Source organism: Prinia subflava, chromosome 1 (genome assembly GCF_021018805.1).
Source record: "Prinia subflava isolate CZ2003 ecotype Zambia chromosome 1, Cam_Psub_1.2, whole genome shotgun sequence".
NCBI lineage: Eukaryota > Metazoa > Chordata > Aves > Passeriformes > Cisticolidae > Prinia > Prinia subflava.
Window position 1 is genome coordinate 144,774,695 of NC_086247.1, and position 23,231 is coordinate 144,797,925.

Below are 23,231 nucleotides of genomic sequence, written 5' to 3' on the forward strand. Positions count from 1 at the left end.
AGCACTGGACCATTTGACCATGACAGGGTGTCTGTATTGGTGCACATCAGCCTCAACTCATTTCACGATCAATGGAGGGGAGAGTTTTCAAGTTGTGATCCATCTATTGTAATTTAAGTATATAAAATGAGATATGTAATTTCCATCCTCTTGGCCATTCTGCAGGAATCTGGTGTAGATTGCAACATTTTCTGGAAGGACTGGTACCCACATATTTAAAGGTTTAATAGAATCGTGGCTACAAAGCCTGGTAAAACTGCAATCATGTGTGTGGCATAAATACACAGTCTGGTGATCTAATGTGACTTGTGATTTATTTTTTGAACTAATAATTTAGCAAGGGAACATTCCAGTGCTAGTATCATGCTCAAGTCTTAGATCCAACCCATACTTTTACCTACAACCCATCAGTTTATGCAGGATATAATGACAGAGTTTCAACATCTAACACAGAGACCATCATCTCCCTTATCACACAGGTATCTTGTAAGGATTAATTATTTTTTCAATTATTAGAAGATACAAGTGCCATGAAAATGTTATTATAAATGATCTGTGTGAAGTCTGGAGTTTTATTTAAATGGGCAGTTAATTAATTTCTAGTAATTCCCAGATGAAATACAGATTGATATTTCAAAAATCTCAAATACTGACTGGTTTGTTCTTTTTCAAACCCTTCCCTTCAAAATCAACTATTTTTTTCCAAATACCATGTTTGGACTTAGTTTCTGTAATTTTTCCTGCAAGCTTGCTGTTTGTCTTGCAAATATTTACTCCCTGTACTTCAGTACATTGCAATCAGTAAACAGAAGATGATGGGGCTGATACAAATTTTAAAGTGCATTCCATTTTTATTTTTCCATTATACTTATCAAATGAGAGGGTAGAGCTCACAGAAATTTAAACTTTATCTACCTCTGAGTGAGTATGTTGGTGTAGACATTTCAGGACAGTGGAACAACAATTTCTTTAATTTGTAGTGGGGGAAAAGACCTCAGCTGACCTCAAGCTGTTGTCCAGCAAATGGAAGGTTGCTTTCAATGGAGTTATAAAGCAATGTTGTGGACATTGATCCTGCAAATCTCTATTCACTTGCATTTCTTAGGATAAAAGTATTTTCTAGATTCATGTGTTTGAGTTATAAATATACTGAATTGGTGTTAATGTGCTCAACTTTTGGCAGATGAAGATCATCATGTTTCTATGAAAATCATCTTTAGATAACGAGATAGTTCAATATACCAGCATATGCCTACAGAAAATGTGTTTAGACATCATTTACTGAAACCTTGAGTAACAGACTTATTGGCATGTGAGCAAAATGCTCTGAGGCAAGGGAAGCTGATGCACCCTGCTAGATCTGTCAGCACTGATCACTGCACAGTTTCTGCCATCACTGCGGGTTGGCTGCCACTCTTTGCTTTCTGCTGGTGGTGTCAGGGAGCTCCTGAACGCCTGGCAGAGGCAGAGATGCCCCAAGACTTGTGTGTGTCCCCATGGCCAAGTGGAGCAGGCACTGCCAGGAGGCACAAGGTGCAGAACAGAGCTCCCCACCCAGGAGAATCGTTAGAAATGGAGTTTGCTGAGAAGACAGGACAGACACAAGGCAGGGTCAGGCAGGTGTATTGGTCAGCCTGCTTGCATGCTACCATTCCAGACCATTCCTTTTCCTAAATGTCCCACTGGACAATGACAAGATAGCATCCATCAGGAGTCACACATCTCTTAAGGAGCCCCACACCCCTGCAGACATTAACCCTTTTCAGTCTGCAGGGTGATCCAGAGAGCTTTTCCCATCACCATCTGGATGTGATGGCTCTCTGTGATGGCCCTGGATGGAGCCAGGGCAGGGGCCCCTTGCCATTGATCAGGTTATTGGGGACCACCCACCCACCCTTCATTTTTCTCCATGTGTTTTATCCTGTATGTGTGGAGACAAGCCAGGTTATCATGTATCCCAATGTGTAAAACTGACCTTTTTTGTTTATGGTGAGTCAGTCATGAATGCTGAGGTAAGACTACCCATCCTTCTACACCAAAGCAAACATTGTTCTGACCCATAGGATGGAGATGTATAAGAGGGAAAGAGAAAAAACTGCAGTTATGAAAACTAAAGACAGTAACTTACATCCACTGACAATAAAAATTATCCATGTAGGAGAGTCTGTTGTTGATAGTTGAAGGGTAGGCAAGTGGATATGGTCATTCCAAAGAAGCTCAAGAATGTCTGGAAACATCTGAGACTTAAAAGTAATCTTATCAATTAGTAACTTGTATGTGAAAGAAGCCAGTGTATTGTCCATTCTTTTTTCTGGTTGGTTTTGGTTTGGTTTTGTGGGGTTTTTTTGTTTGTTTGTTTGTTTTCCTTTAGAGTGGAAGCCAAATCTGCAATCATCTGAAATTACAGCAGTAGAGTTTATTGAATGCTGTAGAGTCAGAGCCTGGACATTCCTGTTGCACTGTGGTTTCACAACAAGGGTTAGGAAATAAAGTCATGAATAGTTTTGATCAAAGCAAACTCTAAGGCTACTTTTGCTTGATCGAGTTTTTGACACTCCAAACTACAGGATGTTAATTAACAATCTCTGCCCCTTTCTCTGATGTCATTATTAAAAGCTACTGTATTTTCAGAAAGAAAATAGAAGGTAGTTACAGAAAATTATTAATGAAATAGTAAGTCAGGTGAGATCACTGTAATGGTGCCTGTAGCCTTAAACCTGTGAATCTGTGGAAAGGCCATGGCCTGATGCTGCCCCATCACTGCAGGAAACACTGGTTTGGCCTCTTTTCCAGTATCTGAATTCTGAATTAATTCTCCAAATTCTTCCAAATTGCTGTTTGTGCACGGTATAATATCATTATAGTTATTGAAAAGATCATTAGCAAAGGTCTTTGCCTCATTATTACCCAGACAATTGAAAACTGGCTGTAGTTATTATTTTCAGATAAAGCTAACACTGAATTTAAGTGCAGAGTATGTAAGGTCGTGTCTACAGCACGCAGAGCTTGAGCCTGGCTGGAAGCCTGCTGGGACATCCTGACAGGACAGCTCTGTGTGGGCACAGCAGCTCCAGCTGGAAGGATCAGGCTTTGTTGTCACAGGACTTGCTACTTTAGTTGTGATTCTCTGAGGACAGAGCTGTGCTGCTTGCTCAGCCCCATCCCAGGGACTTCCATGCTGTCATCCACTCCATGACACCCGTTTGGCCCTCAGGTTTCACTGATGGGTGGATTTCTATCAATTGGAAGGTAAAATGAGCAGTACAAGTTCACAGTCTACCCTTTGATTCAGCAATCAGGCAGTGCCACTCGTGCTGGTGTTTCTTTTGGGGGTTCACATCAGTCCATGCATCTCCCGTGTAGTAAGTTTGCTTGAGGCAAGTGTGTGTGAGTCACAGAGCATCTAGACTGTGTCTGGTACAAAAAGCTAAACTTCTTTCACTCCACACAGTGAGTTGAGGTATGAGGTAATTTCATTTCTGGTAGTCTTTGGAAAATTCTATTTTATCCCACCATGTGTAAAGATCGGCCTTCCAGTGCTTGTTGTGGGTTTATCTTCTAATTTCAGAGACCATAATGTCAATATCTCAAACAGGCACAGTAAATTAAAAGTTGTAGGTGGAATCATGCTTCAGCCAAATTTAGGTGGTAGCAAACATGGGTTAATATCTGCAAATGCATCAAACAGAAAAACATAAATGCAATCGAGGGCAGAAGATTTTTTTCTTTATGCATTTCTAAGGGATTTTTGTTAGCTCTATATGCCTTCAAGATTAAGCAAATGTATGTGCAAGAAAGGAAGTATTTTGTCATAAATTTGATTCCATTCTTTCTGTACTTGAGTAAAACATTCAAGTCCATCTAGCCTTTAGTGGATAAATTGAACAGCATTGTGTTTTATGTATCTAATCCTGCACCCCTCTTTTAATTTTTTTAAAATAAAACATGTACTCCATAGACTTTTGCATAGTGTGTCTGCAGAGTGTAATTCAATGTACCCTTCTGTGAACTTTCATGCAGAAAATGTCAGTTACACACCAAAATCATACAAGACATTGCCCTAACAATTCTATCTTCAGAAAAGTTAGTGTGTGTAGATTTTTTGTAATATGTGAATTATAGATAGCTTATTTGAAAGGTAGTGAAGGAGAGGGAACTCCTGTGCAGATGGAGAAATAGGATTTTTATTTAAGCAGAGGGGTTTAGCAAATCAAACTTTTCAAAGGCTTTGTATCAGTGACATGAGATAATTGAACAGTATTTTACCTACTGAAAAAGGAAATGTTCCTAATACTAACAGGGGCTTGTATTTCAACCCTACTCAGTATAAACCATCTATATGGTAGCTAGTGCATTTTTTATTTTTTGCACATTTCACTTAATGTTTATTCGGGATTTTTTGTTCTGTAGCTGGCAGTACTTCATATGAGTCCTGTGTAATCAATCCAGAAATGTATTTTCTTTCAAAAATTTCCAGCTCTGTGTTTCCCTCTGCTTCTCCACAGTGTTAAGAAGATTCTCCAAAGGCACCAATCTGGGAATTTACATTCTTTTCACTAACCATGGAGTATGCCATTTAACTTTGACATTAATCAAACTAGCAATGTCCACGTTCAGGAGTGGGTTTTGCAAAACCCACTTCAAATAAGATAATCACAGTGCTCTGCAATTGTTATTAATAACTTGAGATGTAAATTGTCTCTGGATTCTAAATTACATATTACTGATATTTTTGTCCTGTATTTTTCTGTAAAAATTAGATGGTTTTTTCCCATACCACTTAGGCAGATCCATAGTTTAGGATTGTATTTATCTGTGCTGCAATTTTACTTGGATATGTCAGGTAGCACATATCCTTCTGGTGTTTTGTTTGAGATGGAGGCAGCAAGGAAGGGGATCTTTTCTCCTGCAAGTGGAGGATTGCCATACAGCTGTGAGACCCCTTTAATTAAAGTCAGAGTAAACTACATCAGAAGGACTGCTAGCTCAGTGAGGACAGCTGAGCTGTCAGTGCTGTGCTTTAATTAGAACTTCTAATAGTTCATCCCTTACTGCCCAAAGTGTGAACCTGTCAGGCTTTTGAGAGGCTGCCCCTTGATGGAGGTGCAGCTCTGAGCCCAGGACTGGCACACACTTATATCCAATTTGTGTATGATCACTTGGTGTTTTGTTGGTCTTTTCTTTGTTGTTGTGCTCGTTGTCTGCAAGAGCAGAAAATCACTGACCTGTTAATGCTAAAGGGTATTTGGGCTTGTTAAATAACTTGTCAAAAGCCAGCCCACATCTCCTAACCCTAATCTTTCACGTGGTTTGGGTGTGTCCAGCAGTTTCATCCCCTATAACATTTACTAGTAAAGCTTAAGAGGCAAAAGAGAGAGCTGGATATGGAACATAGATCCAAATTACCCAGTTGGATTGAGCGATTTCTTGTCTTTCCATGGCTGAATGGGGAATGTCCTCCTCCCCCTGTTGCGTTTCTCCCCTGTTCTTCCTCCCCTTGAGCCCCGGAGGGCCTCTGGAAGGCTGCAAGGCAGAGGGGAGTGGGGAAGGCAGATGGCAGCTGATGTGAATTCTCTGTGAACTGCTCGGGGTGTCCTGGGCTGCTCTGTGTCCTCCTCTGCAGTTCCTCCTCACTCCTGAGCGAGTGTCATTAGAGAGTTCATTACCCCAGGCAAAGACCCGTTCAAATAGGGAGATAAATGCAGCTGACTGTAAGTTTTTCACATTTAGGCTTTGCTATTAAGCATGTAAACAGCGTTCAACTTGCATTTTGACAAGTGGCTCCCCCTTGGAGCTGATCAGAGCAGTGCCTACCCTGCAGCTGGAGCACTGAACCAGAGCTGCACTGCTGCTGTTTGATACAGTGCCCAGGGGACACTGAAATATTTCATACACAAAGCTGCTTGATCTCTGGCTCTGTATTTTTTGACACTGCTTCACTGCAGCCCAGTTTCTTGGCTTTCACAAAGCACATTTCTGTGTTAAAGACCAACTGCAGAAATCCAAAGTCTTGCATTGGTAGATCACAAATCAAAGTGGCCGAAGTGCTTTTTGTCTCTGTAATAAAATAGTCTATACCATAGTTCTATTTAAATCCTGATATGGAACCATGGAATGAGCATCTTCTGTCATTTCTTAAGGGGAAGAAAACCCTCTTGGAAAGAAATGGATATGAATATATATTGCAAAATCCACTGGCTGTCATCAGAAGAAATAAAATTATCCAGATGGAGAGCAAAATTATTGTCCAGAAATTAAGACCTAGATTAAATCTAAAAGTAATTCTTCATCTCTGGAGAAGTTTATCAATCTTACTAATTTTTTTTTTACAAAGTACATTAACAAATACATAAATAATGATTTTTCTGTCTGAATCCTTCTAATTGCTTTCCTCTGGAGTGTAAAGTCTCTTCACTCCCTCTGTATTTTGCAGCTCTGTCTATCCTAAATCATGGTGTCATCAGTGCACAGGGACACCAGTGATTCACTATTATTTATAGCAGTGAGAGCTAAAATAGTCCCTGTCTAAGGTTGCCACATTGGGATGTAGTTTGTGTGACAGTTTAACCAAGAAAGCACAGCTGAGAAGCAGGACCCATCCTGCAACACCCACAGAACATGGGATTAACTTCTGCAGAGTGTCCTGAGGGAGCTGGAAACAAAGAATCTAATTGGAATGATTCTGGATGTAAGTAAACCTCTCAGTTCAAAGCTGTATTTAGCAAGAATTGAAGGAAAACGATTTTTGAAATTATTTCGGAGGATAGAACTGGTTTGCTAAAAAGTTGAAAAGGCCTTTCTTCAGGTTGTGATCATAGCAAAAATGACTCCAGGATTAAATCAGTAAAAAGAATGTACATCTGGTGTGCCCATGAAAATACAAACTGAAAATAGAAAACTGTACTGCAAGCCCACCTTTCCACTTTTTATTCCCCAGCACTATTTCAGTAAAAATGTGGTTTGAGCTTGATTGACATGTTTTTAACATTTTTGTTTAATTTGCTGTGGTGTTTTTCCTGAAAATAATAATTTAATTAGGAAACAATTTAAACATAGTTTATACTTCTTTTTTGTAGTATCAGATGATATATTTATTAGAGATTTAATTTAGTGGAAAAATATTTCATTTAAAATAAAGTATTTAATGTATGCACAAAAAATTGCTTCACTTACTTGGTGTTCCTTTAAAAATGACATTTTTAATTTGACATGCTCGTTTTTTGTAAGTAATCTGAAAAATAGTTATTCTGACAGGTTAAGTAAAAACCAAAGGGAAAGTGGATTTATGAAATTTTCTTTGTCTGATTGAATACAAATAGTGCAGACATAGTTAACTGTTATTCTCTCTCTAATCTCTTTCTTTTGCTTTTTAATAATTTGATGAAGTGGATTTTTGTACACAAGTAGTGCCTCTTTGAAGCACACCTAACACTTTGAGGTTTGAATCTTACATTTGTATTGAATGTTCCAGTTTTTGTCTTCCTGGTTGATAAAGCTCTAGAGGTGATGCCCCAGATCCCGGCACAGCAATAATGACAGAGCAATTCTGACCTTTTCCCTTTGTCCACTTTCTCCTCTCTCTAGAGCTACATCTACAACGACCCTGTGAAGTACTACCCGAGGCAGAGCCCCCGAGAGCCGTCGCCTCCTTTGGCCCAGGTGTCCAAACCCCAGCAGGAATTCCCCGAGGATGCCCATGGGATGCTCAGGCAGCGCCAGCCGGACGCGCTCCCGCCGGGGCCGGGGCTGATGGCCGCGCTGCACTCCTACATCACCCACAACCTGTCTGCTCAGAGCAGCCCTCACGGCAGGACTACAGCGCCTCAGGGCTATGCCGAGAGACTGCGCTCCACACAGGGCAGTCCTTTTGAGGGAACTTTTGCCAAAGGAAAAGCAGGAGAGCTCAAAATGAGGAAGCTGTTCCAGCCGAGGCCTGGAGTGCTGAGGCCGACCCCTGAGGTGCTGGGGCACAAATCTGCTTCCCAGGATGATGCAAAGGACCCTCTGAGCATCGTGGATGGTAAAGTGGATATGTGCTTATTTTTGCTTACCTGAAGTTTCCACCATGTTTACTGAGCATTTTTGAGAAAAAAAAAAAAAATTAGACATTTGCTATATCTCCTGGTATTGGCATATTTATATCTGCCATAACACGGTAATAATGTTCACCATTCCAGCTCCCCTTTCCTGCAAACATCTACCCACATTCTTCAGCCCACCTTCCATATGCATGCAGAAATATATGGCACTTAGTAAGACATAACATTTATGTAATTTATTATATTTTCAAAGCATTTTACAAACAACACATAATTATGGGTATATCTTTGCTATCAAATCTGTTTTTATGCAGTCATCCCACACCATATATATAGATAATACAGAAATGCCTGGTTTTGTTCCACATCTCTTTATTTAGCTAGAAATTCAAGGACCATGGGTAAAACTCAAAGTTAAGCACAGAAATTAACAGTGAGATGAATTCTGGTGCAGAACACAGAGAAGGGAAGAGTCTGTCAGTTCCATGGATGGGTGGACAAGATGGTGGGATTGCATCTAGTTTTGGCTGGACATTCTGTAACATTTCCTTTTTTTTTTTTTTTTTGATAATGCTGTTTAACAATGGTTGGATTGCAGTTTCTACTGGATGTGATAGTTGAGAAATATTTAAATGAAAATGGAGGGTAGCATCCCCGTGCTGGGATACACTTAAAGCACTGCTTTGTAAGATGAGTCATGGGGAATCACGTAGACTTTATAACACTGACTCATTTTGTTGTTTCTCTAAACTAATCTAACTATCAATGTTATTCCAGTGGTTCAGAATGCCTGAAAAATGAAGGAGTTGATCCCCAGCCATTGTCAAGTGCTTGTATCTGTTACACTGCAGTCACCACTATCCCAATGGATTTTGGTGACATGTAAGAATCCTTTGAGTCCCTCTTTATCATCCATAACGTGTAGTGTCCTTTGATTTGTTTTGTTGTTTTTTTAAGTATCCTCCAAAACTAGAACACACACACAGAGAAATGTCAGAGTTTCAGCAGAGGAAAGATAATGCTTGCAGTCTAAAGGATGCTCAGAAGTGAAAGTATTCTTGGTATGGTGCCCAGAGATAATAGGTTTCAAGGAATGAACTATAATGTAAAATCAAATCCAGGTGGCACTGTAAGTCTCTTGCACAGGTTAGACAATTTTGTTGCTAGACTCAAAACAAACTAGGCACATGCTGGTTTCATTATCCTCCAGCTGTTCCACTTCACCTTTCCTGGTAGGAGCCAACTGGGAAAAAAATGCTTAACACTTACAGGGAATAACATGTTTCACAATTCATTGGGTTGTACTGCTTTGACTTCTCATACATAATATGTGCTGTAGGAACTTCTGCCATTGCATTTGCTTTTAAATGTTGCATAGACAAGGCATTATGAATTGTTTGAGTGGGAACTAATGGGGTTTCCTTTGTATTTTTGAGCCACTTAATAATCTCACAAGAAGGTGGTGAGGACAGACCCCAGCATATTCATTGCTTAAAATGTTGTCCATTGGAACGAAAGTGGTTTAGATTCAGATTTCCCAGGCTGCCCACACAACCTCTTTCTGCTTTTAACCTTTCTCCAATCTCTCTTGTGCTTATGGATTATTGTAGGCTTGTGGGTTGTTTTTCTCTTGCACTCTGTGAACTACAGAACTGCAAAAAACTGGAAGGCATGGGGTGCTCAGTTCTCTGATCCATCTGACAGAGGATTAGACAAAGGCACTGGACTGGGAGAACAATCCAGAAGGTTCTGAGCAGATTAGTACCGAGAATTGCTGCAAAACAGTGGCAGGTAAATTCACTAACAAGGCACCCTGAGGGAGAAATACAAAAGAAGGAAATGTGGAGTTATTTTTCGATCAGATTTGGAAGTTGTTACCTCCAGGAGTAGCATGATGTGCGTGGGTACTGCCTTTGTAGTCACTGTGCAGGACTGGAATTGTTAATCTCTCCTCTGCACCAGCCATATTTAGAATTTGGCTCAGTTCCATGTGGTTTGTTCTAGTCTACTGATTTTTTGTGTGTTAAATATTACAGGATATGTCTCTCTGTTCCTTTGAAAAGGTCACAGAATTAGTAATTCAGATATCTTAAAAAAACTAGCAAACTTCCATGTTTATGGAACAAAAATACTTTTTTAATGCTTCCTCTCTCTGGCGAAGCTGTGATCACAGTTCCATATGGTGTTCAGCTGCTGAGGTAGCTAACATGTGGTCAGTAGGGTGATGGGGTTGAAGCAGACAGACCATGCTGAGGAATTTCTAACAAAGTTACTGCTCCCAGACCATGTGATGGTCAGGCAAGCTGGCTTTGGCTCTTGTGCCAGCAGAGTATGAGGCATCATTTATATGATGTACAATAAAAAGCTTTTTTCCCCTCGATAAGGTGCTATTGTTGCCTACTAGGGAATTGTACTGGTGGAGCTTATATTAAAAATTACATCTTCTAGGACATATATGCTTTTACTGCCATTATAGTTCCAGAGTAACTATAAAAGGTAGTTTGCATTCATCAGTTGGAAAGCTGGAGCTAAGGGAGATATCTGGTTTGCAGTACAAGCCCTGTGAAACATGACTGAGCATTGCTGAGTCTACTTAGAGGGGAGTCAGTGGGAGACTATAAAAGCTGTGCACAGGTAAATGCCTGTTCAAGTACATGTGCTGCTTAAGTGCTGTGCCATTGCAGTATCCATCTGCTTTTTGGTCTTTTTCCAACAATATTTTCTGATTTTAATAAATTCATCATATTACCCAAAGGTGTTTGCAAACACATGCAATGATATTTATCTGTTTATCAGTGTTATCCAGTAATTTACAAATTATTGCAAACATGGACAAGTGCCATAACAAGAAGTGTAAATATCTATATTTACCACAGACAAGGATTAATATCATATCAGTAGCCATGCAAAGTTAGCAAGGCTCTTTATGTAGACCTGCATTTCACCAGGCTGTTACAGACCCTTTGGTGACTGCCCCTCCCAAGGTACTAAAAACATGACATTCCTCATGCTTACTGGCTTTGGTTATTGCCTTTGGTCCTTGACATTTTAAGTCACATTGTAGTTGTTCAGTAAAAGCAGATATAATGCCAAAGTTTTACTCATGTCAATGCAGTATTTAGGAGTCTGATTGATGAACTGTGCCTGGGTGGCAATGGCCAGGGCAGGAATGCCATATTAGAGAAGCAGGAGGCTCCTCTACATAATATTGAGGTTTTAGTGCAGAAGAACCTGCAGTGAGCCTGTCAGTATTATCTGGGATAGTGCCTGTGGCCATTCTTTTTTTGTGTTATTCCTTGCCCTGTTCCTCCATTCCCATTTGTTTGAGATTAAGACTGCTTTTTTGTTGACAATGGATATTAAGTATGGGTTAATGGAAGATGGACTGGAGAGATCAGTGAGCAAAGAATAGGTAAAGAGAAAAAAGTTCATTTGGAAAAAATGTAATGGAAATGACAAGGCTACATTGCCTGCATGTTGTTGAGTAGCTCAGTGGTTGGTCTTGACAGCTGGCTGTGAATCAAATGAAATAAACAAAAATCTAGTTGTGTTCCATTATATAACTCTTTTAATTATATATGTCCTGAAATATAATTCTCTTTTAAGACTTGTCTTCAAATGGTATTTCATTTGTAAAGTTTTAGTTTTGATTTGGATCTGACATATATTCTGTCTTTTCATTGCTGACTTTATTAGCTCTGCTTTAATAATTTAGGCTTTTCTGTCAAGATATTGTCCAACAGTTCTATAAAAGATAAGATCAGAAATGATACCTAAGCAGACACAATGCTCCTGTGGTAATCAACAGCACAGTTTTCTTCCTATAGTTTAGTTTTCTGCATTGCTGCTGTGTGTAACATCCTCTCCACCTCTCTGCCAGGTACTCTTGTACTTCTCAAAAAGTGTCTTGAACTCAGGTTGATCAAGTGTATTGAAAAATTTTGTTGCACTTTGGATTAATTTGCTCATATAAATTGCCTTCCTAAAAGAAAGCATTTGGTCACTATGCTTTTACTATATTATTAAATTCATAACAGGGGCTGGATACAATAAAATGAAAGGAAACTTTTCAAGGTTTTCTCTGAAGTGTTGCTAAGCTTCCATCAAACTTCAGTATTAATTTTGTTGCCTCCACCTATCTTGGCCCGGAGTGTTTGGCACCGATTGAGTTTACATCTCTGATTCACATTTCTGAACACTTGCTCTCCTGTACAAAGCACTCTGCTATTCCAGTATGGCACCAGAATCTTTGCTGGCTGTCAGTTTGAAGTAACATCACAGATACAACCTGGTTTTTTTATTGATAGTCACAATTAAGTGTACTTAAATATGCTTTTTTAAAGGAAATATCAAAAGTTCACATTTTACAAGATTAGCTTGCATTTTGTGTTACTGAATTTTATAATAAATTATTAGAACTTTTTAATAACATCATGGTGGATTATCAGAAAGATGTTTCCTTTTTACCTGGGAAAGAAAGTACATGAAAGAACCACCTTCCCCATGTGTCAACACCCTCCCAGACTCACAGTAAACCTGTTAAGGTGTTTAAGTTTTTTTGGTTTTTTATGGACTAATTAGTTAAGGGAAAATGGCATTATTTTGGTTGGTGAATTTTGGGTCAGGTGAGGGGAAATTAGTCTTTGCCTTGAAATGGAATTGGGAAGCCAATGGTGAGATGCTGATGGTGAGCTCTTCAATTAAAACTGAGGGGTCCAAAAAATGACAGATGTGTCCAAGGCCTTGGCCTCTTATTCCCAATGAAAAACAGTCCTTGATGCTTGTTTCCCTGCAAAGTCACAGATGTTCCACTGCCTCTTCCCTGAAGAGCAGAAGTCTGTTAACTACTTTTACTTATTTCCCAGCCTCTGTGTACTACTTCTTCCTTTGTTGTGAGGAAAAAGAAAAATCCTTATTTTTAGCTCTTCTTATGGCATTGTTTTTCCCTGTTTTCCTGCCTTTTAATTCACTTTTTTGCGAGCTTGGAAGCTGCCATCATGGTCCCAAAGTCTTGCTTACAGGTGATGAACATGTCCAACCACTGGGCTGATGTAGGGAGTGTTAGTATTGAGAAAATAGGGTGGATGGTGTCTTCAAACTGCTTGTATGTAAATTCATACATTCAACAGAGATTTAAAAGCAGCCCTTATTATCCTCTTCCTACACAATACTATGTGAAAGAGTTTTCTTGCTTGCATGCATATGCATAAATATATCAAATTTCTGATCAACATGAATAAGCAGAATAGAGGCATGATTGGAAATGGTTTTGGTGTGCTACAGTAAGCACTACATTTAGTGTCTTATAGTCCAAGGGACATTAGGCTGAGTTTTGCAGAGTTCTACAGACTGATAGACAAGTAGAGATGCAATATATGCAGTCAGGAAAGTGCCTTCCCTGGGGAGATGTTATGCTCCATCTTCTGACTCACCTTTAATATCCATTGTCCTTGAATTTCCTTATCTTCAAAACTTTTATCGCATCAAAGGTGTTTTGCTGTTTTGTTTTGTTGTTTTTTTCTCAGTGTGGCTGGTAAAACATTCATAGCTGGCAAACCAAAACAAGTTCTATATCTATAACTTTATATTGATATGTATATATAGCTTTATCTCTATATCATCTATATAACCTATATCTGTAAATATATATTTGAAAAATCATATATGTTCCAAGAGAAATTAATACAATTTAGAAATTTTGTCCTTTACATATGTGTGTATATAATGGGCATATATTTATATCCCCTTCTAATTGACAAGGAGCTTTTTAATTGAATGACAAAATATCTGACTCTCATTTTTTTCCCCAGAACTCTTTATAGCTACTGGTCTTGTGAAAGCAAATCACCAAAAAAACCTGATCTCTAGGAAACAGTAATGTTGTTTGTATTGCTGTGCAGCTAAAAAAGATTCGGATACTTTAGCACTTGTCTTCATTATTTTAAGTCAATTTAGACTAGGAAAGAATGTTCTTGAAAAGAAGTGATAATTTCATGCTCTCTCTCTAGGAGACCTTGCTGGGTTATAATAGCAAAATTCTATGTTGGGTTAATAATTCTATATTCTATTCTGGGTTATAATAGCAAATCTCTGTCCTGGCAGAGATTTACCTCATCATAAACTTTAACATCCATTAAGAATATTGTGTTTTCTGTAAGGAATGCAGCATGAATGAGTGTGCCTTCCTTTAAAAAGCGGAAACTCTCCTTGAAGGGAAAGCTGTCTTTTAGGAAAACTTAAAGATATAATCACATGTGTTTCATGTATGCAGCTAAATCCTGTGCTTGTGTTGTTTTGTGATGCAGAGACTCTGATTAAAAATGTGCTGAAGGACCTGGAGAAGCACCAAGTGAACGTGGAGAATCTCAGCTCAAGAGAGCTGGATGAAATCGCTGATACCATCGCCACGGCCATTCAAAGTGTTGACATTCAGGAGGAAACAGGAAAAAATGCTGGAAAAACTAAAGAAGACAAAACAGAAGCACAAATGAGGAAAGGAGATGCTCAAGGAAGGGCAGAGCTTCAGACTGGATTAATGGAAAACAGTGTTAATATACCAGGTATTAATTTTAGAAGTTAAGTACAGCAAAAGACAGCTACCCTAATTTTCCTCTACTGCTTCACTTTAGTGCTAGACTTCTAAATATCTGTTTTAAACAAGATGGGAAGGAAAGTTTCTGTATTTCCTGAAAGACTGTGGAATTTTAGATTGTTGTTTTCTGTTTACAACAGGTTCTTAATTTACCAGAAAAAATCTGTTTATGAACACTTGATCTCCAAGCTTCACGAACAAGATTGTGAAGTGATCACATCTAATTTCCTGTTCTTGAAAATGAGAAGTTTAAGCAAAATGATAATGGAAATTATTATATTATAAGATGTATTTTAAAATAAGCAGAGAAAAAATATGGTTAACAGATAATAAATTTTTAGCATGCCACAGTTACTTGCAGAAGAAATCTGTGACAAGGACAGGTACAAACCCACTCGTTCCCTTTCCTTCTCAGGGAATAAGAAGAGTTATTTTGGTTATTTGTTTCTGTCTGCAATATATTTTCCTGGTGATGCAGATTCAGGAGCTGCAGTAATTGCCATTAATGAGTGGATACACAGTGGAACATAAGTTACTGCTCATCCATTTTCTATTTTAGGGATGTTGTAATATCTAGTATGCCAGAAATGTATACTGTAAGTCATAAAAAATGATTTTATTATTTTAACTGTCTGTTTTCAGGGTGTTATACTGAAATCCTTACTAGTTAGGGATATTCTGGTTATTCTGATTGCCAGATTTTGTTGTAGATTAAAAGGGGCAAACTTGAGGATTTATCTTGAATCATGCTGAGAAAGATGAATGACATTCAGTTCACAAAGCAAAAAGCCAGTGTTATTTGACTGAGGTTAAGGATGTGACCGAATATTATCACTGTAATTAAGCCGTAGCATGATTTTGATGAATGATATCTATTGAAATATGTCATTTTCTTCCACCAAAATACATATGAGGGAAATATGTTTCCTTTTCCTTTACTGTAAATATCCATTCAGCAAGCTAAAGCCATTTCATTCTATTTTTTCTTCTCAGATATTGGTAAACTGATATGATGATTTGACACTTAATTAGCAAAATAACACTATTACATTGACTCTTCAAGTACTCTGTCTATTGATCTTGCATTAATTTGCTATCAAAGTGGGGTTAGGACAACGAAAAAAATTATACAGTGCTCCTTACTCTGCTCTTTCAGCTTTGATGTCTCAATATTTAAATCACACAAAAAAGCCACTGCTGAAAAGCAGCCTGTGAGAAGTCTTTGTTTTGTAAATGATGTCTGCCCTTCCTAACTATATATTTGTGCTTTTCATATCCTACAGACAGTGGAGTGCATGAAGCCAGTGTGAGAGCTGATAAAGAGGTAGAGTACCAGTGTTTTATCAAAACCATATCTCAGAATATCAAGTTTCTGTGCAGTGGAAGACAAACACACTTCTGAAATATAAGATTCATTCTATGTTTTGTGTGGCTGTGATTCAATACCACACATAGACATGTCGTTGTTGAACCACTGAAATGTTAAATGAGCATTTATTTAAACCTTCACCAAAATGAGTTTTGATGTTCAAAAAGCAAAATCAAGTCCTTTTCTAGAGAAAGGGGAACTTTTCTCTACTTTTTAAATAGACAGAATTCATAATAGATTCACAAAGTTCAGACAAATTCAGGCTTTTCCTCACACCAGTACATTTTGAACATTGAGATGTTCTTGAAAATTCTTTTTCCTCCTGTCCTTTGGCTCTTAGTTCTGGGGAACATCAGAAGTATTTCAAAAGTTTGGCATTATATCTTGTACCTTAGCTAGTAACATCAAAATTAGCATTGTAGTCCAGATTACTTTTACAATATTCCTCCTGAGCTTTAAATCATATCCTATGGACTGCTTTCCAATATTTAGCCATTTTTGAGTTATATTCATTTTTCTTTTTCTCAGTTTCATGGAGTAGAAAAATGTCAAGGGAATATTTTAAAAAACTGTATGAAACTTCTCCTACTATGTACTCTGTCAAAAGCTAGTACTGCAAGACTCATAAATGGGCAAATCCTCTTGTGTTCACAGTAAATTCTCTTCAGCCCTTCTACCAAGCAAGGAAAACACACACGGACAGTGTGGCAGGAGCTTTAAACACCCACATGGAAATCTTCAAGGAATGAAGTGCTGTAGTCACAACAGACTTGCAGGGGATCCCATGCATAAATTTCTTAGAGACAGTTTGTATAGGGAATGTCTGAATAGAACTCTTGTGACACGGATCAGAAAGTGCCCATTAGCTGTCGTTTCCTCCCAAATGCTTGGCTGCAATAAAGTTATATAATGAATCTAGCCAATGAATTTTAACAGGCACCCGTTTTGACTTTGGCTCATTTGCTTATTGTTGATTTATTAGACAGATTTTGGTTTTCTGTGATCCTGTGTTTAGCTTGTTGGATCACTCACATACAGTTTGTCACCATTCTAGAGATGAAGAAGGGAAACAGAATTGGTCATATAATATCTGTTCCTTTTCTGGTGTTATAACTTGTGAGACCCAAGAGTTATGAAAGTTTCCAGGCACAACCCAAGCATACTGATGGACACAGATTCTACTTTTTCTCCTTTTCATTAACTTCTCTGATAAAAATTTCATTTTCATTGGTGCTTAGACACACAGAAGCATAGATGTGTCTAAGTATTGTTTTGTTAAAAAGACACATGGAAACAACTGGAAAAATATAGAGGCATAATTTAATGCTCTTTTATTATTACTGAATGAACAGCATGTTCTTAGCATAGTCTAGCAACTTAAAGAAATTAAGAAAATGACCGTGCAACAGTTGTATGAGTAGACTCTACCATATCAATAAGAGTTTGAAAAATTATATCCAGGTTTGGTGAGTGTAACCTTCCTGCATTTAGTTTTAAAAATAATATTTTTCTTTTAATACAGGAGAACACTGCAAAATTAATTAGATTTTTGAATGAGAACGCATTAGCTGAAAATATTCATAAAGACCTTATTCCTGAAGAACCTACAAAGACAGAAACTAAGAAATCTGAAGAAACGGACTTTTCTTCCTCAGAAGAAATAAATGCTGGTGTGGAAAATGTAAAAAGTGAGACTTTCTCAAGGCAGCTGCCAACTGAAAAGAGCAGTGAATCTGACTCCAAAGAACCAAGCCAGACCAGCTACTGGATTAAGAACACTTTCATGCAGGAAGGAAACTCCGATGAAAATCCTCAGAAAAACACAGCAGAAGGCTTGCAACTTGAAGTGAAATCTTCTGAGGAGAAAGAGTATGGCTACATTGTGACAGTGAAAGAGTAAGTACCGCAGCCAATTTGAATGGCATTTTTAACTGGGGAAAAGATAAAGTCATTGCACCTAATGAAATATGAATGTACAGGAGGAAAATGCCACAGGCCTGATTTTTAATACATCTGAAACTGTTTGGAACCTGTTCAGTACTTTGATGAAAATACAAGCAAACAGCTCCATTTTCTTACAGTTGCCTTTCCTGCCTTGCGGAGGACATTAAATTTGTAGGTCTTTCTCTTGGACCTCTCTCTATCTTCTCATGTTCTAGTGACCTTCCAATATGTCAGTAAGTGTGCTTATGGTTAGGATGCCAGCTTTAAATATTTGACTTGAAAGTAGTCTAAATATCAATGCCTGAGTCATTCCTTCAGAAAAACGACACACAATAATAAAGCACAGTATTTTCTCTGTGGTTTCATTTTGATCTGAAAATAACACGTATAGGAATCCAAACATCTCATATGCAGCTGGTTTAGAAAGAAAGACCTAATGATTTCAGGTCGTGCCACTAATGAATTTGACATTTAATACTATACTTTCAAAAAAGCAACTTTAGCCCCCTAATGATAGAGGGTTCATTACAGGATTTGGGATTTTAGAACCATGTGGGCACTTTTACATCCTTTTGCCCTCTGTGGAACAATGTTGTATTTGATTAGCGATCCTGACTCCTGTGAGAAATTGGGAATTTGTAGGATGAGCTTAGAAATCACTGACCAGCATCATAGAGAAACTGAGGCAGAAATTTCTTTAGCATGTATTGATTCTTTTGACTGACTTAACTTATTAATGGCATTGAAGGCAATAGGATTGTGGAGGATTCTTGTTTTTACTGTACTGTGATGCTTTGTAATGCATGTGGCTGCACATTAGAAACAGACCAGAAACTGGTGGAATACCCTTTAACTGCACCTCTTAATTCCTGCCTAGGAATGCTATGTGAAGAAGTATAAGACAGTTTTTCCCCAGCTCAGCACTACTTCCCTACTCCCCCCAGCTATTTTAGCTCGCATCAGTCTGGAAGACTCCTTTATTCCAAAGAGTATCTTAATGACACCATCTCCTTTGATTATCCAGACTTATTTGGCTCCTAAATGCAGTAAAGTTTAAATTCAGAGCTCTGTGAACTGGGAGACATTCTGAATTTCAGTGTTCACAACCCAGAGATTTTTCACTGTATCATCTTACCTGGTTTTCTTCCTAGCTAGTCTCCCGCTGATAGGTTTTCCCTGAATTATGTCTGTTATTCAGTGACACTTGCTGAAATCTTTGTCCAAAGATTCTTAGTTCTAGAGAAGTCCATATACACAAATGTAATTCTTTATCATTTTTAATGGTTTTTAACTGGCTGGATGGCCAGACCCAGAGAGTGGTGGGGAATGGAGTTACATCCATGGTTATAACTCTGGGCAGTCACAGGTGTGTTCCACAGGGCTCAGTACTGAAGCCAGTTCTCTTTAATATTTTTATTGATGATCTGGATGAAGGAATTAAGTGTGTCCTCAGTCAAATTTCAGATGGAAACCAAGTTAAGAGGGAGTGTTGATCTTTTGGAGGGCAGGAAGGCTCTGCAGAGAGAAAAGCCTCAACTTACACCAGAGTGTAAGTTCATGTTCAAATGAAGTTAATGTTCAAATTGCATATTAGGAAAAACTTCACAGAAAAGGTTGTCAAGCTTTGAAATAGGCTATCCTGGGAAGTCACCATCCCTGGAGGTATTTAAAAGGCGTGTACATGTGTCACTTAGGGACATGATTTAGTGGCAGACTTGGCAGTGCTGGGTTAACAGTGGCACTCAATGGTCTTAGAAGTCTTTTCCAAACTAAATAATTCTGATCCTGTGATTCTGCTCAGTGCTACAGCTGACATTTATAGGGAGAACAGCTCCCTGTTAGCTTCTGAGGTTTTGCAAGTATGATCCAAGGAGGTGTTACCACTGCTGCAGTGAACTCCATGAAATGCTAAGAAGATGCCAGCATTTAATTGTGCCAAAAACCAAAGATAAACATTTCCATCTAATACTTGAAGTAAAGATTTTTGATAAAGACTTGTCAAAATGACAGTCTGATTGTCAATGGCAGAAACAGTAGGTCACTCCTGCTGTGTTTGCCAAGTGACCTTTCAGATGGTTACAGCACTGCAATCCATACCAATCCATATTATCCATCAGGGCTAAGCTTTGGAATGAATTGACACTTTCAGTGTAGAAAATTGTCCAGCAAATCCTCCTCTGTGCTGCTTCAGTACTTGATTATTCTGAGAAACCAATCAAATTAGTGATTTACTTTGTTTACTCTCTTCTCTTTAAAAAAATTGCTATTCTGCCAGTGGAGTATTTGTGTAAGCTTTCTTTCTCAGCGTAATTGCTTTGATGTGTTTTATTAATTTTAACTCTTAAATTCTAAAGTAATCTTATTTTTTAGAAGTAGTCTATGGGATGTTATTTTTATTGTATTCTACTTTTCCCTAGTTGTAAAGTACCTCTGTTATAGTTGGAGTACATCAGTGTGAGCTCTCCAACCAGAGAAGTCTTGCCTTTGGACTCTTTCTGTTTTCTGAAATTCTAGTTCTTCACATTTGGGAAAAGTTTTTTTGTTTCAAAGCGTGCCAATTCTTCCATTTGCTTGGCAGTATTTGCTCTAAAATGAGGGCCTAGATCCCACAATCAAAACATTTACACAGTGTTTAGTCTCCTGAGTGTCTCATGAGGAAACCCAAAGCTTGACTTTCCAGAACATGCAGTTCTTACCACCTCCAGTCAATCTAAATGTGAGCTGCTGCGTGCTCAGCAGTTTAAATAGCCAAGCTGGCAATGCAATTTCTCAAATATGGGATTGAGTAGCTAGACTTAAATCCACTAAGAAAAATCCTAGTTTGAAAGTTCATCTTTCCACTGCTTATCTCAGTCCTTCAAGCTTAAAAATCAAGTCATGCTTGTCTGAAGCCATGCTTGGACATCTAATGCAGAGCAACCCGTGCTGTTTTGTGATGTATCAGAAGGCTTGTGCTTGAAGGTTTTCATACCAATACTAGATCACAGACAGCTCGTGGCAGCTCTCTTAGCTTGGGAGCCAACTTCTGGCATTGTTGTATTATGCATTTCCAGGAGAGTTCATGTTTTGTCATATGTTAGCTCTCAATTCCAGACTGCCTGTGTAAGATTGTATGGGCTGTAAATCTGTTCACGACACGTTCACCAAGCTGGATCCTGCATGCAGGGCTCTGCATTTCACTGCAGGTGGCTGCTCTTCTGCTCAGGTGCTGGGAAAAGAATGGGTCTTGTGTTCACAGTGCAAAATTGCTAGGGAATATGATTAGTCTGACCCATTTAACGTGCTGAAGGGTTGGGTTAATTGCAAGTGCTTGATATTATTTCTCCTCCTTTACAAATGTGATAAATGATACTGCTTTGCATATAATGATTACTTTCCTCAGGATGGCATTCGGGTTAGGACCCTGAAGCTGGGTTGTGCAGAAGTCTTGGTTTATTCCTCAAGTTTTCTGTTTTCCTAGGCAGGTCATTAAAGAATTGTATTTTTATGATCTTCATTATTTTTTCCCCTAACAGGTGGAAAAATTTTAATTGCATTTAAAAATTAAATTTAAAATAAATAGGAAAAATTAATCACAATATCTACAGCAATGAAGCAGGGCTGATAGGTTTTATCATTCTCAGTTACTAGAAGATCTTGATGTTTCTTAGAAGCTAAACATTTATATTCCTTGAGGCTTTGCAGCTCTTTGTAAAAAATAATAACAGAATGTTCTTGTCTTTTAATACATATATTCAAAAAGAAACTCTGATTTGACCTTCTCTGTCTATCTCACTGTCCTTTTCGAAATCACTGTTCTACTTACAAGTGCACTTTATCACGGGAGATTTATGGATATTCATCACTTAATTTCTACAACTAGCTTTAAAAAGGAAGAGAAATTATAAACACACATAAACCAGAAAATCTGTTGCTACTGAAGTCTGTTAAAATCACCAAAGGACAGTATTGCTGACATTAGAAAAGAACTTAAATGTGAAATTTTTATCTCTGTTTTTTACTTCCTATGTATAACTCTTCCCTTGTATAAAAAAGCTCCATGAATGTCCATCATTGATCTTAAAGCCAAAGGTTTTGCTTCTGACAACATAGCTTGACCCCCTATCTGAACAATACACATCTGATTAATACATGGAAAATCCTTTCCTGTGAATTTATCCAGCAGGCATAATCTGTGTCTCAGCAGCAGAACTTGTAGGGAGACATAATTGTAGAATTTTCTGTTGCAAACTCTTCATGCATAATTATTCATGGTCCCTAGAGTTTTCTAGACATAAAATTTTGTTCCATCTATAATTCTTCAGTTTTCTTGTGATTCTTAGAAAGTGACAGAGATCATATGCCCCATATTACTGCTTCACTGCCTCAATTTTGACATTATATATTCCTACAGGAAAATGATACTTTGTGCTTCCTATTTATCCACAAGACAATAACAGAAAAGCAGTAGTTAATGTGGCTTTGTCACAGAGAGCAATAAATACCGCTTTTTATTTTTTGATGTGCGTGCTCATGTGTGTATTTTATTATCTATGTGCAGAGATCATATGATAATCTGTTCTACTTCAGCAGCCCTTAGCTTTTGTGCTTTCAAAATCTGTTGAAACATATTGTGACAGAACATGATTCTCACCTGCTGATGTAGATCACTTCACAAGAGAAGAGTCCTTCCCAGTGTCCATCTTTCCCTCTTCAAAGGGCTTTGCTTTTCTACATATTTTCCTCTCTTTTTTTCAGGGACCAGCTCTGCATTTATACCTCTAGAGGAACATAGAGGGAACAATTTCTGATTGATGTAGCTGACCAGCCAACGTGCTGCACCAGTGACAGTAATGGCAAGGTTCAGTCTGGTCCTGATGGAAGGGGCAGTTTTGGGAGGAGGCCCCAGGGGCACCACAAGGACTCCCTGAGTTCTGTTTTACTCCATTTAGCTGAACAGGAGTGGCTGCTGGCCTCGTTTCCCAGACCAGACATTCCCAGACACTCTCATTCCTCTCTCCATGCCTCTGTGCTGCTTTAGCATCCTGAGTCTGGGCCTCACACGCCAGGTCTTTGGAAGAGCAGCTGGTCCAGGCACTCCACAAGCTCTCAGTGAGCAGCTTGAGGTCCCTCTGCTGACTCCAGAATATAGAATTGGGCACATTAATTGTGCCCAAACTAAGGATGGGACTGTGCTTTGTTTTTATAAACAGTGGGAGTCGTTAAAACCCTGAGATGCTGCAATATCTCACAATAACATATGGTCAGTTCTTCTAGGATATCACAGTGTTTTTTGGGTAATTACCAT

The 23,231-nt window shown here is 38.4% G+C and overlaps 1 protein-coding gene across 1 annotated transcript in view; it reads left to right on the top strand.

Annotated features, from left to right (window-relative positions):
* The window catches only part of PTPRN2 (protein tyrosine phosphatase receptor type N2), a 633,487-nt gene that overhangs the window by 228,772 nt on the left and 381,484 nt on the right, over positions 1-23,231 (top strand). Inside the window, exons 6-9 of the mRNA XM_063415765.1 lie at positions 7,585-8,020; positions 14,345-14,599; positions 15,915-15,955; positions 17,523-17,896. Of these exons, the coding sequence (XP_063271835.1) occupies positions 7,585-8,020; positions 14,345-14,599; positions 15,915-15,955; positions 17,523-17,896 (1,106 nt within the window). The remainder of the gene's footprint in view (positions 1-7,584; positions 8,021-14,344; positions 14,600-15,914; positions 15,956-17,522; positions 17,897-23,231) is intronic.